The sequence below is a fragment of the Venturia canescens genome, chromosome 2 (assembly GCF_019457755.1).
Source record: "Venturia canescens isolate UGA chromosome 2, ASM1945775v1, whole genome shotgun sequence".
Classification (NCBI taxonomy): domain Eukaryota; kingdom Metazoa; phylum Arthropoda; class Insecta; order Hymenoptera; family Ichneumonidae; genus Venturia; species Venturia canescens.
In genome coordinates this window covers 1,702,058-1,723,449 of record NC_057422.1, presented here as the reverse complement: position 1 = coordinate 1,723,449, position 21,392 = coordinate 1,702,058, and the positions used below count along the sequence as shown (strand labels likewise).

At 40.5% G+C, this 21,392-nt stretch overlaps 1 protein-coding gene across 2 annotated transcripts in view; it reads right to left on the bottom strand.

Moving 5' to 3' along the window:
• LOC122406813 (A-agglutinin anchorage subunit-like) overlaps positions 1-21,392 on the bottom strand; it is a 53,065-nt gene that overhangs the window by 27,448 nt on the left and 4,225 nt on the right. Inside the window, exon 1 of one of the 2 annotated variants that reach the window (XM_043412552.1) lies at positions 7,514-9,444. The exons of the other annotated variant lie outside the window; for it this stretch is intronic. Coding sequence (XP_043268487.1) covers positions 7,514-7,661 — 148 coding nt within the window. The 5' untranslated portion in view covers positions 7,662-9,444. Of the gene's footprint in view, positions 1-7,513; positions 9,445-21,392 lie in introns of those variants that run through there. 2 annotated transcript variants of the gene reach the window in all.

Below are 21,392 nucleotides of genomic sequence, written 5' to 3'. Positions count from 1 at the left end.
AAAGAAGTGAGAAGTGGATGTAACTCCGAAGAGAGAACGCGCGGTCAATATCGATGCGAGGAGCCTCCGTCGCCAGGGTCATCTCTTCGGATTTGTGGCTTCTTTTCGCCTCCGCGTCACGTCGCTTCTTCCGACTGAGGTAAATCCGGAAAGCGGCGCACATTGGATCGCGGTTCGATGGGAATTTTGATCGACCGGGGAGGCCAAAATCCTCCGCAATTTTGAGCGGGCTCAAAGTGTGATTATACCTTTCTCGAGCGTGTGGAATCGAGGGAAAAAGAGTTATTTACAAATTTAATGAGTTTTCAAGTCTTGAGGGTTTTCGCCCCAGACTCAATATTTTTTTGCTATTTTCCCGTTAATTTTTCAATTTCTGTAAATTTCTAGGATGCTTCCCAACGTAATTTCGACGTCCAAAAACGTTCGTACAAGTATTTTTTCAATCGAGTCAATACTTTTTGAGTTATCCGCGATTTGAACTTTGAACCCTTATTTTTTCGATGTCGCCAGGGCTTGATCGCGAAAAATGTACACCGTCCGATTCAGCGGCGTCAAATTAGACTTGGGTCAAGTTTTTAAGACTTCTCCTCGAGAGTTGCTCCATTCCTGCAATTGTATTGGACTACGATGACGGAAAGAGGCGAGTCCCAAGGGAGAGAAGAGCGGGGAAGATCGGGGGGCAATATCCTCGGTCACGGTCGTCTCGTCTCGATCATCGAACTGATAAAAGGAGATCGTCACCGAATAAACATTGAAAGAACATCTTCGCATAATCCGGGCTATGAATGCGGGACAAAAGAAAGAAGCGTTAACGCGCGAGCGAGGCAAAACAAAACAAACATGACCGGGACGGGGTTATTTTTGTCGTTTCTTTTTCCATTCAAGCGTGCTCGCTTTTGTTTCCGCGATAACAAAAATATTTTTTATTTTCTCGCCTCGACCGAAGTTTGCGGATCGTGTGTGTGCGTAGAAAGTTTCGAGGGGCCTCGATTAACGAAACAACGTCGATGTTTTTTTCCGACGCTCGAGAGAAGTGAGAAAAAATGGCTGGAGAAACTTTTTACGCTTGCCTCAAGTCTCCGTTCAAGATCCCCCCCCAAATTTCCCCAACGCAATCGCAGTGTTTTTTATTTTTACTTGATTCCGTTTATTTTTGTTGCTTCGATCCCAACACGCGAGTCCGATAAGTAGCAATTTTTTGGGGCTTCGTTGGGGACATGTTTTTCTTCGGTAATCAACACGTAGCCCGACAGACGAGTCGAAAAACATGGAGAAATTTCTTCGAGTCCCCAAATTTAAAACGACGCTGAAGTTTCCAACGTTGGAATCAAACGAAATGAACGAAAAAAAATGTTTGTAATTCACCAATTTTTTATTTCACGAATCGTTGGTGCAGCTTGAAAAACTACGAATCGCAAATTTGGCAGGAAAGAAAATATGAGAATTGCTGGAATTATTAGAGATTTTTTTTCGATCATTTCGTTGGACTCCAACGTTGGAAACTTCAGCGTCATAATTTAAGGGGCAGGGTCTCAGTACGTCACCGGGCAGTTGGACCCCGCATTGTTCGGATATATCTATATATATACGAGAACAATGCCGGGTCCAAGTGCCCGGTGACGTACTGACACCCTGCCATTTAAGGCCTTTTGCAGCGAGCGAAAAAACGCGATTTTCTTGATAATTTTTCGACAAGAAAATAAATGTTTATTGAAAAACTGTGAATGACATTCGTCAGTACATATGTTCATGTACTTGCACGATTTTTTTCGTCAAAACATTTCTCAAAATGGCGAAACTCCAGCTGTATTGCACTGGCACCTTTTTTTGAGCATCAATGGACGTGATAACTAAAAAACTATTGATCCGATTCATATCAGATTTATACCACTTAATCATTATTATCCCTACAACGCATGACTGGGGTGTGAGCACACCCCACGCGAACTTCAAATTACGCTCCCGTCCTAACAAGCGACATTATCGACTGATTATCGACGGATTTTTTTATATATAAATTCAATTGAAATTAGTTTTATCGTGCATCATTCTTTTTGTTATAAAAAAAAACGAAGAAAATGGTGTAGGATAAAGTCAGTTTAGCATCATAGGACCGGATTTATAAGCAGAAAAAGAGTGGGGTGCGTTCAAACCCCGGTCATGAGGTTGAGGGTATGAAAAAAGGCACATGAGGTGTAGGGTTAAAATAGCTCGGGCCTGGACAAAGGATTTGTAGAAATTTCGATTTAAAAAAATCTGGCGACAATTTTGACAAAAAATTCATTTTTCGAGGTGCTAAATTTTCGATTTTTTGTTACCAACAAAATCTTTTCTTTTCCAACAAAATACGGAATCCTTCGTCCAAGCCCTGGCTATTATTATAACCAATAATTCATATAAATTTGGTGACGATCGGATTAATAGTGCTTTAGTAACCGCAAGGGTATTTTTCAAAAGGTCGATTCTGAGATAATCGCATTCAAAGATTCAGGTATTAGACGACGTCAGTTAAAATATGACACTGAAGTTTGCAACGTTGGAGTCCATCGAAAAAAAATCCTAATGATTCCAGTACTTCTCCAATTTTGTTAGCTGCCGAATTTGAAATTCATAGTTTTTCAAGTTGCACCGATATTTCGTGAAATAAAAAATAATTGGTGAATTACACATGTTTTTTCCTTCATTTCGTTGGACTCCAACGTTGCAAACTTTAGCGTCGTGTTGAAATGCCCATAGCAACGAATCTAATGCTCCCATCTTCATGAAATTTGGTGAGAATATTCTTCAGACATTGTACTTGAAGAAAATCTAATAAAAAAGTGTTCGATTTTTTCGCCCATCACAAGTGTATAAGGGCTTTAAGCGAATGACGCTGAAGTTTCCAACGTTGGAGTCGAACGAAATGATCGAAAAAAACTCTCCAATAATTCCAGTAATTTTCCTATTTTGTTCCCTGCCAAATTTGCGATTCGTAGTTTTTCAAGCTGCACCAACGATTCGTGAAATAAAAAATTGGTGAATTACAAACGTTTTTTTCGTTCATTTCGTTGGACTCCAACGTTGGAAACTTCAGCGTTGTCTAAGCGACACGTTGATTCTGTTGACAATTTCGAAATTTGAGCGCTCGTGCCTTCTGGGTTTTCGGGCTTTTCTCGAAAATGGACGTCCAACGATTTTTTTGACGGGACTCGCGGAAAGAAGTCGCGTGTTTTCAGTGTAAAAACGGAAAGGACAAAACAGCATTTTCGATCGTCAATGAATCGATCGCTGTCGGAACGACAACGGGGGATAGAAAGTCCGATGAAATCGCGCGCGGATAAGAGCAGCGGGACTTTTTGTTCCACGAGGCGCTGTTCGAGCCGGACGTTTAAATATCGCGAAAGACAAACACATATCAGAAAAGGGATCGATTCGCGGAGTATAATCGTTCGGACTCGTGGACCGACTAATAGGGCGAGGAGCGCGGGCGATCGCTATCTCGTTTTCCGGAAATACGCGTGTTCCGGAAATCGTCGATATTACATAGGAATATGCGTGCACGCACGTCCAAGCGAGTGCTGAATAAAAACAAGTTTCACGCCTCGGTTTATCCTCGCCGCGGCGAGCTCTCGGGCTTATCTAACGTTTCCATCGCTCCCCCTTTTTCTCTATTCTTTTTTTTCCACCATCAGGAGCGAACGAGGCCTTTCGACGAGCGCTCGATTTCTCCGGCTCCTCAAGCTCATCCGCGTTTTCAACCTTCCACGGAGTTTCTCGTCGATTTAATCGGGAAAGCGAAGCTCCCAACTCGAAACATTGCTCCGCTCCTCGTTTTCCTTTCGTTCAATGAATAATTCATCGTCAACGCGTGGCGTGCAGCACTGGGGTCGAGTGTCCGAGGACTCGGGAGGGCAGAAAATTGTCGAGCGATTCAGGAATACCCATAAAGATGGTAAAAGCCGATGGGAGTCAGGCGTCGACAGTTTACACGTGATAATAGAATCGTCAAACAACAAACAATATAGATACCGAAGGACGCGCGTGTTGAGGGAGCGATGTGGTTCGCGGAGATAGGCTCGCGCGTATAAAACGAGCTGAGAGCGTCGGAGACGCCAGAAAACGTAGGAAACAAAAAATAAAAAAAAGCGTCAAACACGTGCGGTGAAAAAAAGGCGCGAGGAACGACGCGGAGGTCGTATGCAGCTGCTGCGGAGAGCACTGCTAAAACGACCCTTTGCGAAACGCGCGAACAAGAAAAATAGGAAAGATCGTGAAAGAAGGAGCGAAGAATAAGAATACGAAAAAATCCAGCACGAAAATAGCAGCTGCGGTGACTAACGATCAAAGAGACATCTAGCTCTAGATAAATTTCCCATTTTTTAGCTGCAACGACGAGAAACCATGGGAGTCAACGAAACGAGAGGAATCCTCTCTTTTAGAAGTTGTAAGAGCAAAAATCGAGGGAATTGTAAAAAAAATGTTGAATTTCAGGGTTCGAAGTCTCCGAGAATGAAACAAAACAATGACACTGAAGTTTGCAACGTTGGAGTCCAACGAAATGATATAATAAAGCCTCCAACAATTCCAGTAATTCTCCAATTTCGTTCCCTGCTAAATTTGCAATTCGTAGTTTTTCAAGCTCTACCGAAAAAAAAAACATTTGTAATTCACCAATTTTTCATTCCACGAAGCATCGGTGTAGCATGAAAAACTACGAATTGTAAATTCGGCAGGGAACGAAATTGGAGAATTACTGGAATCGTTGGAGTTTTTTTAGATCATTTAAATGGGATATTTTGCATACAAAACTATAGTACTTTCGACAGGGACGAATGGAATTTGGGATTCACTCAGTGATCGATCCCCGATTAATTAATGGCTTGTTGTCTCATTCGCCAAAAGATAAGTTGAAGAAATGTATTTACAATTTCGAATTAATAACTCTGACATTAATTTAAAGTGATTGTATCTTTAATTAGTGAGCAAAAATCGGTCCAATTTAGACACCGATAAAATGCAATCCTTCGGGCATGATCTACCTTAAATTTCCAAAATTAAAGAAAAGATGAATAAAAAGTAGCTCGAATGAAGTACGTTAAAAGTGCGCGTAAACAAAGTTCTCCCTATATTAGCATAGCAACGAAGCGGTACAGAATACAACGCCGTCGTAAAGAGCGAGCGAGAGAGAGAGAGAGAGAGAGAGACCGAGAATAAAACAAGGAGGATAAATGTAGACGATGGCGCTGCGTTCGAGTCAGTGAGCGACTCGCATGTATATTCACTTGCGAATGGTACACGTGTTCCTCGCGCGAACTTGTCCGCGTACCGTCTCGGTTTCCCTCGGTCATTTTGTTCCCTTTGTTTTTTTTCCTTCTTCCTTTATTCCCCCTCGTCGTTGTTCTTCGCCTTCCTGTGTGTTCCCCCTCCCTCGCGGGCTCCCGGCGCGCACGGGGAGCCGTGTTTTACGAATATAGATCGTAACTATTTATTTTTATCCGTACTTATGTCTCTCCCTTTAACCGTCTCACTCTAGCGGTCTATAATTCGTCGTGGGGGCGACTTACTTGCCGGCGACTCGAGTGTATTGAGTCCAATTTGTGCGTCGCCCGAAGTATATGCACGCTTGGGTACCGCGCGCGCCGCTGTGACTAGCTACGCGAGCCCGAACTCCGAGGCTTTTCGCCGGTGCATTGACCACCGTTTGACTCTTCGTTAATTCATCGTTATTAACACACACACACACGCACCCAGCCTTGATGAGCTTTCATTGTTTCTCTCTTCGTTTGTTTTACGCCTCCGTCGAGCTCCGCTCGATTTATTGTGGCCACTCGAATAATATTAATTGATTAAAAAGACGCGCTTCGGACCGAGATTCGCTCGGGATTCGTCACGCTTGTGTACTTCGACTCAACAGACTCGAAAATCCACCGCCGAGCGAGCGTGTGCCCCGAGCCATTTCTTCACGAATCTCCCGAAATTCCTCAAGTTATCCAAGAGAAAAATGCGCGGCTGAACTCACGATTTCGTCGAAGAATTCTCTCGGGGAAAAAGTAGAATTTAAACGTGCTTGAAAATCAGTTGGAGAAGTGAAACTAAACGCTCCCCGAGTCGAAATATATGCGAACGCGTTACACGTTTTCTCCACTGGTTTCGCGAATTCAATGCCATGGTTAGGGCCGAAAGAGAATACGCGTTTCGTGTATAGATATATTTATTATAAGAGAACACGGTACTCGGCCACCTCGAGCGAATCGTCCCGTGACGAAAGTACTTGAGAAAGAGGGAGCTCGCGAAATGGAAGTTCGTTGGCGTCGTTACGCTACGAATCGGTATATTCCCGTTTCTAAGCAATCGGGCAGAGTATTGCACGAGGTACGGGTGCAAAATCATCTTTGAAGAAAAACCAAATTTTTTTCGATTTTTTTCATGTACTCTTAGAATCTCAAGGTATTTGAAATTCATTCACGTTCGAGCTAACGACAATGATCAGTTCGTGCAGCCGCTGGCTAATATTTTATCGTCCGGTATATTTCCTCGGAAGAGATGCGCGCGCCATTTGGTTTTCGTTTCCCTCCAATGCACAGGCCTAACGAAGAGACTCGAACTCTCGGCCTGGAGTTGCATTTTTCAATGACGTGGAAAAACGAAAATTTGAAGAATTCTGTGGATTTATCATTCGTGTTTCTACCTTTTCTTCAGATTTTGTTTTTCCACGCAGACTTTCTTGGAACATTGAACATTCCTGAGAGTAAACGAATTTAGCGCGATTCAGAACGAATTCGTTGTCTTGGTTTAACAATTTTTCTAAAGATCAGAACTTCGGACTCGTATGAATTGTGAATTTATGAAAAAAATACAAAAAAACAACCTGGAACTCGGGTTTAGCACGAATGATGAAACAAATTTTTTTAAATGATTCAAACAGTTGACAAGAGAATAAAAAATCTCACTTTTGTCTTTTGGTTTGAGTTCAATAATTCAGAAAACAAAACTTTCGTCTTTTTAGTAGCGTGAAAAAGGTGAAGCTAAAAGCTTCCAATTTTGAAATGATCGACTGCACTGTGATCGAGTGTACTCGTAACTTTTTTTCAAATTAATACGATCGATAATATATTTTTATCGTTCGAGGGTAATTGATGAATTGGGGAAGAAAAGTTTTCTGGTAAATTGCAACGAGGCGATCTCCGACGCTTTTATTTCGTGAATATACGAGCAACACAAAAGCAAAGCGATGAACTTTTGCGCGAGCGCATCTTCATAAAATTCACGGACATCTGACACGCGCAGGTACCAATTACTTCGTATGTATACGCGATAGTCGCAAAAAGAAAGAAAAACAGAGAACAGATTGATAGAGCACGCACGTTTTCTTCGTCAATTGGTTGCACACCGATATTTTTCAATTTTTATCGACACGACGGTAAAAACGCATGCGTATAGCGAGAAGCATCGCGTGTGTCATAAAAAGAAAAAAACAAAAAAAAAGTAATTTTTCGTTATTATTTCACAAAGAGATAAACAGAACACCGCTTACCCTCGTTAGAGTCGACATCTCTACTTCGTCCCGGAAAAAGACCGGCAATATAGCTGAGTAAGAAAGCGACTGCCCCAACGAGGGACGTTATCACCACGAGGACGGGAATCCGAAATTCCAGTACGTTTACACTCCCTTGTTCGTCCATAATGATGTATTATATACGAAAAATGACACTTGAAAATAAAATAGAGAACTCTGTTCTCGTCGATATCCAAAAAAATTTCGTGAGGGCACTAAACAAACGCGAGATTTTGATCTCTCTTCGTACTTCCGGTGGCGACGAAAAATTTCGCTGAAAGATATCGCAGGAAGGTTCTTTTTCAATAGGCGCTCTCGGTCCCGTTTCGAGGCTGGAGATTCTCGAATGGACGGGAAAAAAGGAGGGAAAGAAAAGGGACGAAAATTCGCGGGAGAAACGACGAGGAGAAGCGGGTTATAATCGCGCGATGCGTCGCGGCGATCACGCAACCACGATGCTGCGGCGCTCCGATGCTGCTTTTAATTTTCTTTTTTGCTTTTTATTTTTTTATTCGCAAGACTCTTCTGGTGGCGGTTGGTGCCGCTACTGCTGCGCTTTCTCGCACCGAACACGCGCACGCATGCGACACGATGTATGCCGATGTATACTACTAGTGCTCTCTGTCACCCCTTACTGCGCACACTCACACACGTTTAAACGAAATACACGACACACACGTGAACCACGCGTTTTTCCACAAACGTTTTTCTAACTCGGCAAAATTAGTGCATTTCTCGGTGAGGTTAAAGAATCCATTGTCTCTGACGATATTCGAGTCTCCGTAATTCGTTGTTACGTTGAAAAATATAACTTTTCACTTGATTATTTCAACAACGCGGTTATTGTCAATCTACTCGCTCCCATGGACGCACGCTTTTAGGAGATCTACTGTGCGATCCTACTCGCTTGTGTACGCGTACGCGAAGACAGGATATATATACATGAGAATATATATGTTCAGTGCCTCGCCGCGCGAACGCAGCGCCGCGACGGCAGATTGCCGCGTTCCCGCTTCACTCGCTTACGACTGCACTCGAAACGACGACGTTCCTCGCCGAATTTATTGTTCGTATAACTGTCAATCGTTGCACTTTTGCCTAATTCGTACGAAGGGGCACGCCGTATTACAATTGAAGAACACGATTTTATTAGCATTCTTCAAGGTACTCCGTCACCGGTTTTATCCTTCGACGTCGAATGATCTTTCTCGTCTCCGTATAAATACCAAGAAATCTCTTACTCACGAGTGTCTCATCGAACCACGAACCCCCTCGAGTGTCGACACTTTTATCCACGTGGTTTTTTCTCAAGACGCCGAGAGACGTTCAAGATGCAATTTTTCCTCTTCACTCGGCGCAACTTTTTTTTTTGCACGTACAATTATTTTATTTCAATTATTCGATTACGCAATTTCACGAACGCTTTTGAAGCGTTTCTTGGCTCATTGGTCAAGATTCAAGTTTGCTTTTTCAGGCACAACTCGGTAGGATCTCAACTTTGTTGTATATCCTCAGGAGCGTGTGTTTCGCGGGGAAAGCACGCGTTTCGTATCGATCGTGACAAGACGCGCCCGCGCGCAAGTACCACCGCACACACTGGCACACAAAACAAAATAGAGGATAATAAACGTCCTTTTTTCTTTTATTTGCGTTCGTGTCCAGCGAAACGGAGGTTACACCCGTAAACGCTCTTTCAAAAACCCTCCGATTGTTGTTTTTTTATAAACCTGATGTTTTTCCGATATCGAAGCTCGGTATAGTAATAACTTGGACAACAAAGTCGTGTATCTTGGTCACGATACCGCGTGGTTTTGTTCTCTTACGAGAATAGTGTACCGGTATATACCCGAGCCGATCTTCGTTCTCGCCGATCCTTCTCCTCTGCCGTTTCCTATCCCACTTCCACACACACTCGCGGGCGCGGGCAATCCCTCGCCCCACTCCTCGAGCTTGGTACTTTTTTTTCTGCAAGCGCCGCGCGCGCCTCCTCGCGACACCCTCCCCGCTCCTGCGCGCGGCATCGGCCGCTCTCCCACCACTGCTCTCCGCGTACGATAGTGGCGCTCTTTTTAACAGCGACGGGCACACGCGGGCGAGCCTCCGTAAGCGTGAGAGAGATAAGGCGAGCGGGTCCCTCGTGAGGCTCGAATGCGTTCACGCATCCGCAACTCTCGCAATAACGAAAAACCTATTTTATTCGCCAAATACTCGAGGAATCGAGGAATGCCTTTGTTCACGACAATCTGCTCCATCAAAATAGTCTCTTTATAATCACGTTTTAATGCCTTTTTACCTCTCATATCTTCGCCTTGTCACCTGAAATCATAATCCTCAAAAGTTTCACAAACATTTGTGGACTCGAAGAAGACGTTTTACCATGTTTTATAAGACACAAACGACAGCGTAGATCGCTCGATGCTCAACGTCCTCGGAACTCGGTAAGTTATTTTTTTCGGTGAAACGTGTCAATCGTTCGGGAAATCAAAATTTGACATATTTTCACACCTCAACTGCCGAAATGAAAAAAAAAAAAGAAATTTCAATAAAATTGAGATGTTTTCATCGATATTCTCGAACTGTTTTTTTCCATAAACCTTGCCCCTCTCTTTCGAAACGCGATCAGAGATCGACATATTTCTCTCGTTGCGACAAAGACTTGAGACGCGGATAAGATTGAGAATTTTTCGACGCGTTTGGCGCTTCATCGCACTCATCATCGATATCAAAATACGTAAAGTTTCGTCATTGCGTTTACAAGTGGTGACAGAATCGATTAGTAAAGAGGAGACGTTATCGTTGTTTTGTACGACACCACAAATGAAATTCATTTTTCCATCGCGTTCAACATCCGACGAGTGTGTTTTCGTGCTTATTATTTTTTTCTACATCGAGCCAACTTTCAGATACAAAAAAGGCGGCTTTTTTTGTGGCCCCGAGTAAATAATATTCATTGAACGACTACAAAACAATCCATATGTAAACGAGCGCGTTGAAAGCGAACGATGAGCCGTTTGAACTCCATTGAATTCGATGTTTTTCTGTGAAATTTCATCAACTACAACGAAGCGTCTGATTCGGTGATGCGAAAACGGATGAAACATCAATTTTTTATCTCGAGTCGCGGCAGCGGCTCGAACGTGATTTCCACGAAAGAGCGCCCATATTCTGCAAACGGCATATACAGCAAGTGGTGAATCACGAAAAATTTGCCGATAAATCTTCGCTGACTTGCAGTGATAAAGATGATGCTATCTTTGAAAAACGAGGATAAATCCCACTCGCTCGAAGTGTTCCGCACCCCCCTCGAAGAGCAAGAAATCGCTGAATAATTAATTCGTGTCTCGTTTGGTTGACCTATCGCAACAGCTAGTCAAGAGACACCTTATTATTTTTAAAACTTTAAATTAACTATAGATGATGGATTTATATATTATTTTATTAGTATTACTATCCCTGTGTGCGAGGAGGTTATATTTGACCATGAATCGACACAATGTTCGGCTTGACCAGAAACATTGTCTTCAAACAAATTTATTTTTCCTAGCATTCTGTTTCTCGGATAAGAACCCTCAATTCGACTATTCAATGAATACAGTTTGAGAGTTCACATATTCGAATCCATTCCGTGTTATCCGAGGTTATGCGGCGATGCCACCTTTACGCAGCCAGAGCGGTAGTAGTAGAGGATGACGACAAACCACGTAATTACTCGATTAAATCGAAGATTTTTATTTTATTTTTTCGGCAAACTTCGTTTTTTTTTATTAAAAAATGATCCTTATCATTTTTTTAACATTTGAGAATTCTTTTTTAAAACATATCTAATCGGGAAAATTAGTTATTCATGGCTTAAGATGATGGATCAGTCGGTAATCACACCTCGAATTTTTTAAATTGAAACTCTTTGACATCGTTCGTCTGATTAAAATAATAAAAATGTCATCGTACGCAGCACGATCGCAAAAATCCGATGACATTTTTATTTTTTCGATCAGACGAACGATGTGGAAAAATTTCCTTTGCAAAATTTGCAGCTATGTCTCTCGCACTCATGGTTGTGATTACCGAGTGATCCATCATCTTAAGTCTCCGTTGGAGTGCGGTCTTCACAAGCTGTGCGTTAAATTTCGAAATTTTATCGATTAATTATTGTTATAATTAGTCGATGATGCGCTCAAAAATTTTGCAGGCATTTTCCTGCGCACTTTAACTATGAAATAAACAAATATCACGTTTGTATCTAATAATGAAGTTTGCGATAGGTCAACCTTAAATAACGATATGCAGCTTTTAACTTTTTAATAGAATGTTTTTGGTGTCCTCGTTTCAATGTGACTGCGTTCTGTACAAAGAGTAACCAGAACCATCGCGATCTCGGCATTGAAAAAAAAAACGTGCTTTATCAACCACAAGTATTTCTTGGTACGTATTTCAATTCGTGCTCAACAAAAACCGCGACGGAGAGATATAGACTTCTCGACAGATTAAATCGTGCTTCGAGCCTCGTTTATTTATTAGATTATCGTCACAACAGGCAACGTTCGATTGTCTTTGGAACAACAAAATCTTTCGTTTACAGTAAAACCTCTATTTTTTACCACCTGCGGAGAAGACTCGTAAAAGATCGAGATCGGTTGGGAGGTGTGGCTTGAGACGTTGCAGGAAAGGGCCGAAACATTAGAAACATGCGCGTAACTGTAGCGCTGCGCGGCTGAAAAAATATAAACTAACCTAAAAGTTCTGGCGCGTTTTGAGGTTATACGTACCGCACATACCCAAAACCGCGCGTATCAGTACCGACTGCGGCGTGGCCGACACACGTTGATGAAGGACTATGGTAGGGATAAACGACTATTAATACTATTCCCCTAGCCAAACGACATTGGCGGGGGCAAAGGAAAATGGTAAAAAATCGGGGTGGTGAAAAACAGAGATTCTACTGTACTTTTCCACGTGGGCCAAACGCGTTTCGCCTTGAAACCAAACGGAGACAGGAACAAAGGAAATTTCGCTTTTAAGGTATTTCTTTTGCATTACTGCATTTTTTGGTGGCGCAAATTGGGGCACTCGGAATTTTCACTGATTCCTAACCTCTGAGCGTTTAGATAGGAGAAGCTTCTGCTTCTGCCATTTTTCCAATTTCTATCATCAATACCTCTTTTTAGGGTTCGGTAACCCTTTATTTTTAACGTCGCTATGCATTCCTTAAATTTTGTTCTATCTATGAGACAATTTGTATCAAGAATTTAGAATTGTTTAGTATATGAAGTATTGAAAAGAAAAAAAGTGGCGATGATAAAATCTCCACAAGCTCCCGTATTATAAATTTTACCATTTTTCAAGTTTCAATTCTTTATTAAGGTGACTATACAATACTGCATGCTTGTCAAATGAGCACTAAATCTTCAAAACGCTTTTTGACCAAGTTTAACGTACCGATTAAATGTATTGTTAGTGGACTTGTGTTATAGCATATCTTCTTAAGGTGATCTATCACTGGCACAAGTGCGAGAGAGATAACTGCAAAATGGTTGCACGGTTTACTTGGACACCCTTGATTTTTGAGAAAAATAAAGGTTACACCTTGTTCTCTAATAAAATGAGAATAGCGTGTAACTCATATTTTCTTTCAAACATCAAGCTACTCGGAATAAACCGTGCAACAGGATTTTTACCGACTGAACAAGTGATAGATCAACTTAAGGTAATTCTATCGCTTCGGTCTAGTCATACCACTGCTAATAGTTGAGACTTATAGTAATTAATATTATTGACATATGGAAAAAATATTATTTCTTATAAGTAAAATTTTCCATATGTAATCCTTTAAATGAATGTTCGTACTGAATTATAAAAATTAAAAAAAATTAGTCCAACGATTCGCGTAGTATCCCCAGGTTTACGTTTGGCAACGCCGGTTCTCTCTGTCTTTTTTTACTCAACCACTCGTGAGTGTTTAACCTCTTTTCTGCTGATCTGTCAAATTGAGGTTAGGACTACACTCAGCTGATACCTTACTGTCATGTCTCTTAATCATAGCGAGTCGTAGGAAATCCAATGCCGGAAGTTCAAATTAAACTTAATATTCCGTAAAAAATAGGCCGATAAGGGCAACTTTTTTTGGGAGTATTAGATTACTACAAGTGTTAATTATACGAATTGCAGTTTTTTTCCAGACTTTTATGGATTTCTAGGCAAATATACCCTTTTGTAGCAACCGGAAGTTAGGTTTTTGTATGCTGTTTTTAAATTCCTTCACGAAAACCACCAATTTTAATAATTAATTTCTCTGAAATTAGGTCGATAACCGACCCTGAAATTTTACACAGCCCTTTATTAAAGGTACGGCATAAAAATTTTTTTTAACCCTCCGTTGACACACATATTTTTCCCGCACCTCCCTAAACACACATGGGTCAGCAGTTTCATACTATGTTTTGCCATACCTAAATTCGTTTAAAAAATCTGAAAAAATTCAAAAATGTAGTTTGATATCTATAGAAAGAGAACATGCGTAAGGAAATGGAAAAAAATTAATCTTTATTATTTTTATTCAATGAAAAATGATACAAAGAATGAGAAATTCAGAAACAGACCGGACACCACAGACCCATGTGTGTCAACGGAGGGTTAAAAATCTTATGAACTAAGCCTGGCGATAGAATGACCTTAACATGTAAAAATATGAAAATCGACAGTGTTGCAATTTCCAGGATGACACATTTTCACCGGTATTTTTCAAAGAATTGTCTGCGATTTTATTGCAACAAGTCTCATTTTGATCTTTAACTAGTTCTCTACGAATCCACCATGTCGTTTTTTTCACTTGATCGTTTCACTGTTGCAGCTAATAGTTCGCTAAGTGAAATAACTTTTTCATCAATAATTTCTGAAGGAATGAGTTTAAAGGAAAATCTACGTGGTGAATTCGTAGAGGATCAGTTGAGGAACAAAATGAACTTGTAATAAAATCGGTTAAAAAATGCAGGTAATTCTTTGAAAAATACCTGTGAAAAGGTGTCATCATACAAATTTGCATTTATCAGTTGACTTTTTTGCAAAACTATAATTTTTCATATTTTTTCACGTTAATCAAATATGCTTCAATGCACGTCTACTAAAAATAAGTTTAATCGGTACGTTGAGCTCGGTCTAAAAGCGTTTCGAAAATTTAGCACTCGTTTGACTAGCACGCAGTACAGGAGTTACCTTAAACGTTCGGATAACCTGACCTTAAATTTAGCCAATCCATTCGCATGCACTTTTACTTTGCTGTTATTTAAAATCAGTTATTTGTAGAATATTCGGGTTCGTGAAAAGAGTACCTTAATTAACGGGCCCATCAGTGGCAGAGTCCGATGACTCAATTTTGAAGAACTCGTGCGCGAGCTCGAACACTCTTGATCGATCAGAGTCAACAGAACAATACGTCACAACTGATGAACCAATCGGAATCGAAGCCTCGTGACGTCTTCTCATATTTATTCATCGACCATGCATCGCTGCATGATTTTTTTTCTCACACGTTTCCAGTGCGTAAGCAGCAATGCGAACTTGAATGCTATGCGCTATCTCGGGACGGCATCGCAGCAAGAAATTGCAGCGAAAACGAAAGAAACGTAACGAACGAAATGTCGGAGAAAACATCGAGAGTGACATTGCGTGATGACAACAGGCACGCAGGGAATCACCGGTCGACGTTCCCTCTCCCAGAACCAACGAAGAGATAAAACCATTTAAAGCGTTCCTCAACCTCTTTATTATTATTCTAACTTGGTCACTTATTTTTATGAATTGTCTTCTCAGTTACCTTCTCGTCTCGACTTTTAGTTTCATTCTCCGAAGAGCCGATGACGAAACATAGCCTTTCTTATATTATGTAACTTTGGATATACGAAGCAATTTCAATAATTAATAAATAACGTTTGTTGAGTTATTTGAACCTATTTTTTTTCTGTGGGAGTCTCTGAATTTTGAGAACTCTCTTATCTCGTTTTCGTGATATTTCACCTCGGTAATTTCGTCTTATCTGTATTACAGAATATAAATAAAAGTATTAGCTCAAGTGACAGTTTCTGTGGATCAAATAAAATTCGTTCGCTATCAATAGCTTAATAAATTTTCTACGACGCAGATATATTTTTTGGTTAAGATCCTCTCTCGATCGAATAAATTCCATTTTTTTTTCGCCATGCACACGCGATCCGGCTGTTCACACTCGACTTTTTCGAGTCGCTTTGAGTTATCGGGCATTCGTCTAAAAAAATAGTCAAGTGTTCGCAATTCTAGCTCGATTGAAACAGTTTTATCTCCCGAATAAAAATCAATATTTGCGCTCGGCACTCTAACTATTTTTTGGAGTTTCGTCAAAAGTTGAGTTTTATCGAGATCGAATGAAATTTATTGGGCCTCGATTAATGTGCGGAATGTGTTCGCCCGTTTTTAAACGGTTCACGTAGATTCGAGAGAAGCTAATTTCACCGGGGAAAAAAATCTCGTAACCATTTTGCCTGCGCGACGATAGATCGTTGCAAAAATACAGGAATCTTCGGGCTCGGAAAAGCTCCTGAGTTTTCCCGGTCGATGTCGTGGACTCGCGCGCGCGTTCGTAGTTGGGGTTCGACGCGGTTCCACCGAGATCGACGAGAGATGGCTCTTGCTCCTCGACTCGGAAAGAGTCTCATTGAGTCTCTATATTTAAAGCACTTCCCGTCGAAATGGACCGCCGTTTTCGTCCAGCCGAATTTCCATCAACAAAAACCTCGAAAATTTCAAATTTTCATGCCGGATCCAGGATCAAACGGGACCAAAAGTGGAACATTTTTTTTCGAGCGCGTTGTCATTGAATATTTACTTAATCAAATAAAATTGGGAACAAAAACTTGAAGTGACGGGCAGAGCACCGCTCGAAGATAATCACAGAGCTCATTAGCCCAATTTTTCAATGTAATTCCACCAAAGGCTCGCGACTGTGTCCGCAATAAATTGGCTTTTTTCGCACGGATGCATTCGTTCCACGAGTATGGAATGACGAAGCAGATTTCAAATTAGAAGCAGCATGCGTTAAGGTAGATGGGCAACGGCCACGTGATCTTTCCACCAACTATATTTTTCGAAAATTTCAAGAAACGAAACTTGAAAATAATCGTTTTATTATTTCAGAAATATAATCGGTAGAGAACCAACATTTTAATACAATTTTATTATAAAAAAAAGGTTTGAAGAGTTCACCTTGACTAGCATCGTGCAACAGCTGCCACTGCTGTTGATGTCACGCTGTCAGTTTTGTTTACAAATTTTATAGATTATTAAGTGAGTTTACTGTCGAAGTAGTATTTCACTGAAGAAAAATGAAAAAATATAAAAGTTTACCGGGATAAAAATGGTTCGTTTGTAAAAACTGACAAAAAAAACGTGGCGAAGCGAACGAACGACGAAATATGACCAAAAAGACGAACTGACGTTGAACATATATTGAGATAATGCAGCGTTGCCAAGCGTTACCAATCCATTCGTCGTGTAATCCGAACGATTTCTCATAAAATATTTTTAAATATTTCAACCAATTTTCAACGGTAAGGTTAAAAAACTAAAATACGTATGTATTCTCGAATATCCACGAAATACAAGGATCGATTTTTCATTGTAAAATCTTGGATATAACTGATGAAAAAATTCATAACTTTTCATGTGTGTACGACTTTCATGTGCAGGAGTGACAGGTGTCAGAGAGAAGTCGACATTCGATAATTAATTTGCTGCTAAACTACGTGGTAACTAGCGTCCAAATTTTGAAAATCTATCCAGTACATATTTATTTTTGCCTACGAAAAATATCATCTCGCAATCTTCGATAACGAATATTCTCCCATCGGCTTTGAGAGATAAACTCGACTTTTTCATTTCGATCGTCATCGAATCGATGTGTTGCTGTTTTTCTGTATCAAGAACACCAGAAAAGTCTATCTGGATACCAATTTTTCTATCTTTTCAGCTGAATCAATTGAAGCATTAAATTCGTCAAAATTTTTCTGTATTTCTTGAGGCAATACGCACAAAATAGCAAACAAAGTTCTGATAAGAGTGGAAAATATGAATATGACGTATTCGATTCTTCTAATTGAAAAACAAGCCACCCCCACGTCAATTCCTCGATCTTTCCACCAGAATAAACCAAAATATCCGAGAGCGAAGAGTTTTTTCTCGATTACACGTTACGTGGAACGTACAAAAAAGTAAATAAAATTCCACAAAAAGAAAAAAACATGAAGCAGTCGCAATCGACGCTTCTACCGATACCCAAAAGTCCATCGAGATCGAGTATACTGAAACTATGTTGCAGGTCAGATTACATCCGCGTGTGCCAAGAAGTACTAAGTACTTGATTGGAAACCAGGGCAAAACGAATTCAATTTTTTCATATTTTTACCTAAAGGAAAAAACAAAATGGAATTCTTCGTGTTTCGCGTAGCGCACAATGTTCCTCATTTCTAAAATAGAAATTTTGAAGAGTCAATTGATGGAAAAGTGCGCGAAGCCCTCGTGCGGTTACGCGTGAAAATGAAGGCGATAGGAAGAGGCACGGAGCCTCCCCTGTCTCCCCCCACACGTTAAACTTTCGGGGTCGAACTCGAAACGGTTGAGAGGATGGGAGGCATTAAATTTGGCCCGTTACTCGCTCGCGCCCCGTTACTTCAGCCTCCTCCGAGGCGAAGCAGCACCGATGTACCATCATCGCGGTGAATTATACATAAACACACATGGTAATGCCTCGCGTATAGATATGTTTATGTTGGGAGAAGAGAGAAGGGAACGCTCGGCGGCAGCGCCCGTTCGCCTCGTGTGTTGTGGGACCGAGGACCGAGAGTCTCCTTTCGTCCTCGATAGACAACGCTCGCTCGTATACACTCGGGACACACCGCCAACGAGGGTTCACCCATGTCACGAATCTTTTCTCGCGTTATGACTCCTACCAACGAGAGAATATATTTTAACCGTTCGTTCTCTCGCGCCACCGTATCATCATCCTAACGGTAATACCGCGCAACAGAGTTTCATTCTCAACGAAACTGTAGCTTAGAAACGAAGACGAGGGGAAAGGTCAAAAATCGCGGTACACTTGTTCGGAGCTTCATCTTCGTCGCATTGCCGGAATAGCCAACGGCTTTGGAAGAAGCTCTTCGTCTTCCATTCCAGGCTACACTACACTATAGGGTATTTTAAACCATGTAAAAAAATCTATAAAAATGCATGCTTATGATAGATTTCGTAAAAAGTAAACGAGAAATGTCAATGTTTATTCATAAAAATGCAATGTAAATGTTATAATTCAATTTTAAAAATCGTCCTTTTTCATCTATTTTTCAAAGATTCTATCGTGCGCTCTGTGTTATTTTGAAATTTTACAAGTTATTATGTACGTTTGTGGACTTTTATCATTAATTTTATTAAAATCGCATCACGGAAGACGGTTTTGTGAAAGGAAAAAGTACAAATCTACCAATGATAAATATGTTGATGGTGGCGATGAATCCATCATTTGTGTGGCATTTTTACACTTTCATTATCGCATTCAGGCACGAGACACCAATGATATGCTATTCTAACTCATTATATTCACAAATCTTGTTACTTGGCTTTCGCAATCGTATTGTTTACTAACGGAGTGACGTCACAAACCGAAACAGCATGGCGGCCAGCGTTTACACGCGAAAATTGAAAATTATTAATAAAAAATAATTTTTAAGACACTTTTCGGTCTTATAAAATTTAAATAAAAATTCCACTGGTTTATTACGATCTCATGAATATTTTGAAACAGTTTTCAAAAAAAGGTGTAATACCCTGCAACCAATGGATCTCAGGAATTCAACATTTTTATTACGACGCTTGCCATTGTCGTATTGAGGAGGATCGCGCGAATGGAATACGAAAATTCCAACTTTAACCCAAGACGGCCACATGGAGTGTGACACACTCCAGGCCATTTACGAGCTGAAATTTTCCCTGGAAAATCCCCAAATCCGACACTGTTACCCCTACCTACAGTTAGATATTGAACCTTCCTCTTTAGGCTTAGGAAGCAGGGACTAATTCCGGTGCGTTAGTCTAGCTCCTTCAAAAACCCACAAAAACTATTATACTCGCCAGAAAGAGAATGCTTTCACAAATCAGACCATGCTTGAATTTTGTTGATATATCAAAAAACAAAAAAATTTTTTGTAAGAAAAAAGGCTTTTTCACGAATTTTTTTTTCAAGAATTTTTTAAACATACTTCAAACTAAAATTTTCGTTTCGTTCTTGGATACGATAATATAGAAACGCTTGAAATATATTCTCAATTTTTGTTGAGCCCCCAAAATAATTCTACGAAATGCTACAGCACTCTAAAGTGCTTGGGGTGTGACACACCCCGTGTGACCATCACGGAATTCTCATGAGGTGTGATCGTCTTGGGTTAAGAGTCGATATTTGAAAATATGCTAGAAATATACAGCGTGCATCTACTCCCGGAATTATTATAGGATCTACCGACTAGTTATCGAGAAAACAATTAATGAAAACCGCATTTTTTTAAGGGTTATACACAGGCTCTTATGGCAGGCAGACTTGCCGTGCGACGATTTGGATTTAATGAATTAGGATCCTCCCAAATTTGGAGAGCCAAAAACGACAATAAGAAAATATAATGTTTAGATATCGACGATGTCTTGAGAGAGTCTCGTTACCGGTGAAAATCACTTGGGAATGAAAAAAGAAAAACACTTGTTTGGGGTTCACGAGTATAACAACGATAAGGCTAGAGTTTGCAACGTTGGAGTCAAACAAAATGATCTCAAAAAGCTTCGAAAAATTCCAGTAATTCTACAATTTCGTTCCCCGCTAAGTTTGCAATTCATAGTTTTTCAACTCGCATCAATACTTCGTGAAATCAAAAATTCGTTAATTGCAAATGTTTTTTTCGTTCATTTCGTTGGACTCTAACATTGCAAACATCAGTACCGTTAACAACGTTAATTGCTTGACGATCTTTACTGCGAAAGTATTTTAAGCGTAATCATTATAAATTGATCTATCTCAACAATCAAGTTACACATCGTTTTAATAATAGCGAGAATAAATTTTAATCGTTTCTTTCATAATCGAAAGAAAGTTCAATTGCTTTTTTGAATCACAAGACATGATCCTCGTCAAAATAACGTGAAAAACTCGAAGCCCAGCACGTAACGTTGCCATATTTTTGTTGTTATTCTCTCGCGGTTACACCGCCTCGAAACGTTCAATATTTTTCTTCCGTCCTCCTTTCCTTGTACACGAGCAATGCTCGTATCATGCGTGACATTTGTTTTAGTGTTTCTTTAACGCCGAATATAAAACAAACAATCGGCGAACGACGCATCCGTTGTTTTGTTCTTTCCAAGACAGCAAGCGGGGGAAGTGGAGAGCGGGCATAACGGCTCTTTCGTCATGCGCCGTCGAACCAGTGTTTACAAACATCATTATCACAATTTGACATTTCCAAAGCTTCTGTTTTTATTCGATTCTGAAAATTCTCTTCGATCGCGTACGCTCAATAATCAAATCAAATTTCGCTTTGATTTGGTGTCACCTACAACACTCGTATCAATTAGAACGCGATATTATAATCCCCATTGAGTTAGCGAGCCTCGATAAGCCGTATCGAGGTGCATGGAATCTCGTGTTTATTTTCTTCACTTTTACAAACTCCGACAAGAACGTGAGAACGCGAAATTTTTCCGTGATACGACGTTACGAAAGGAAAACGTCATCGCGATATTTTATTCTGGAAATTGCTCTCGTTATTCTCTCGATAAAAAGTAGAAAATCTCTGCACTT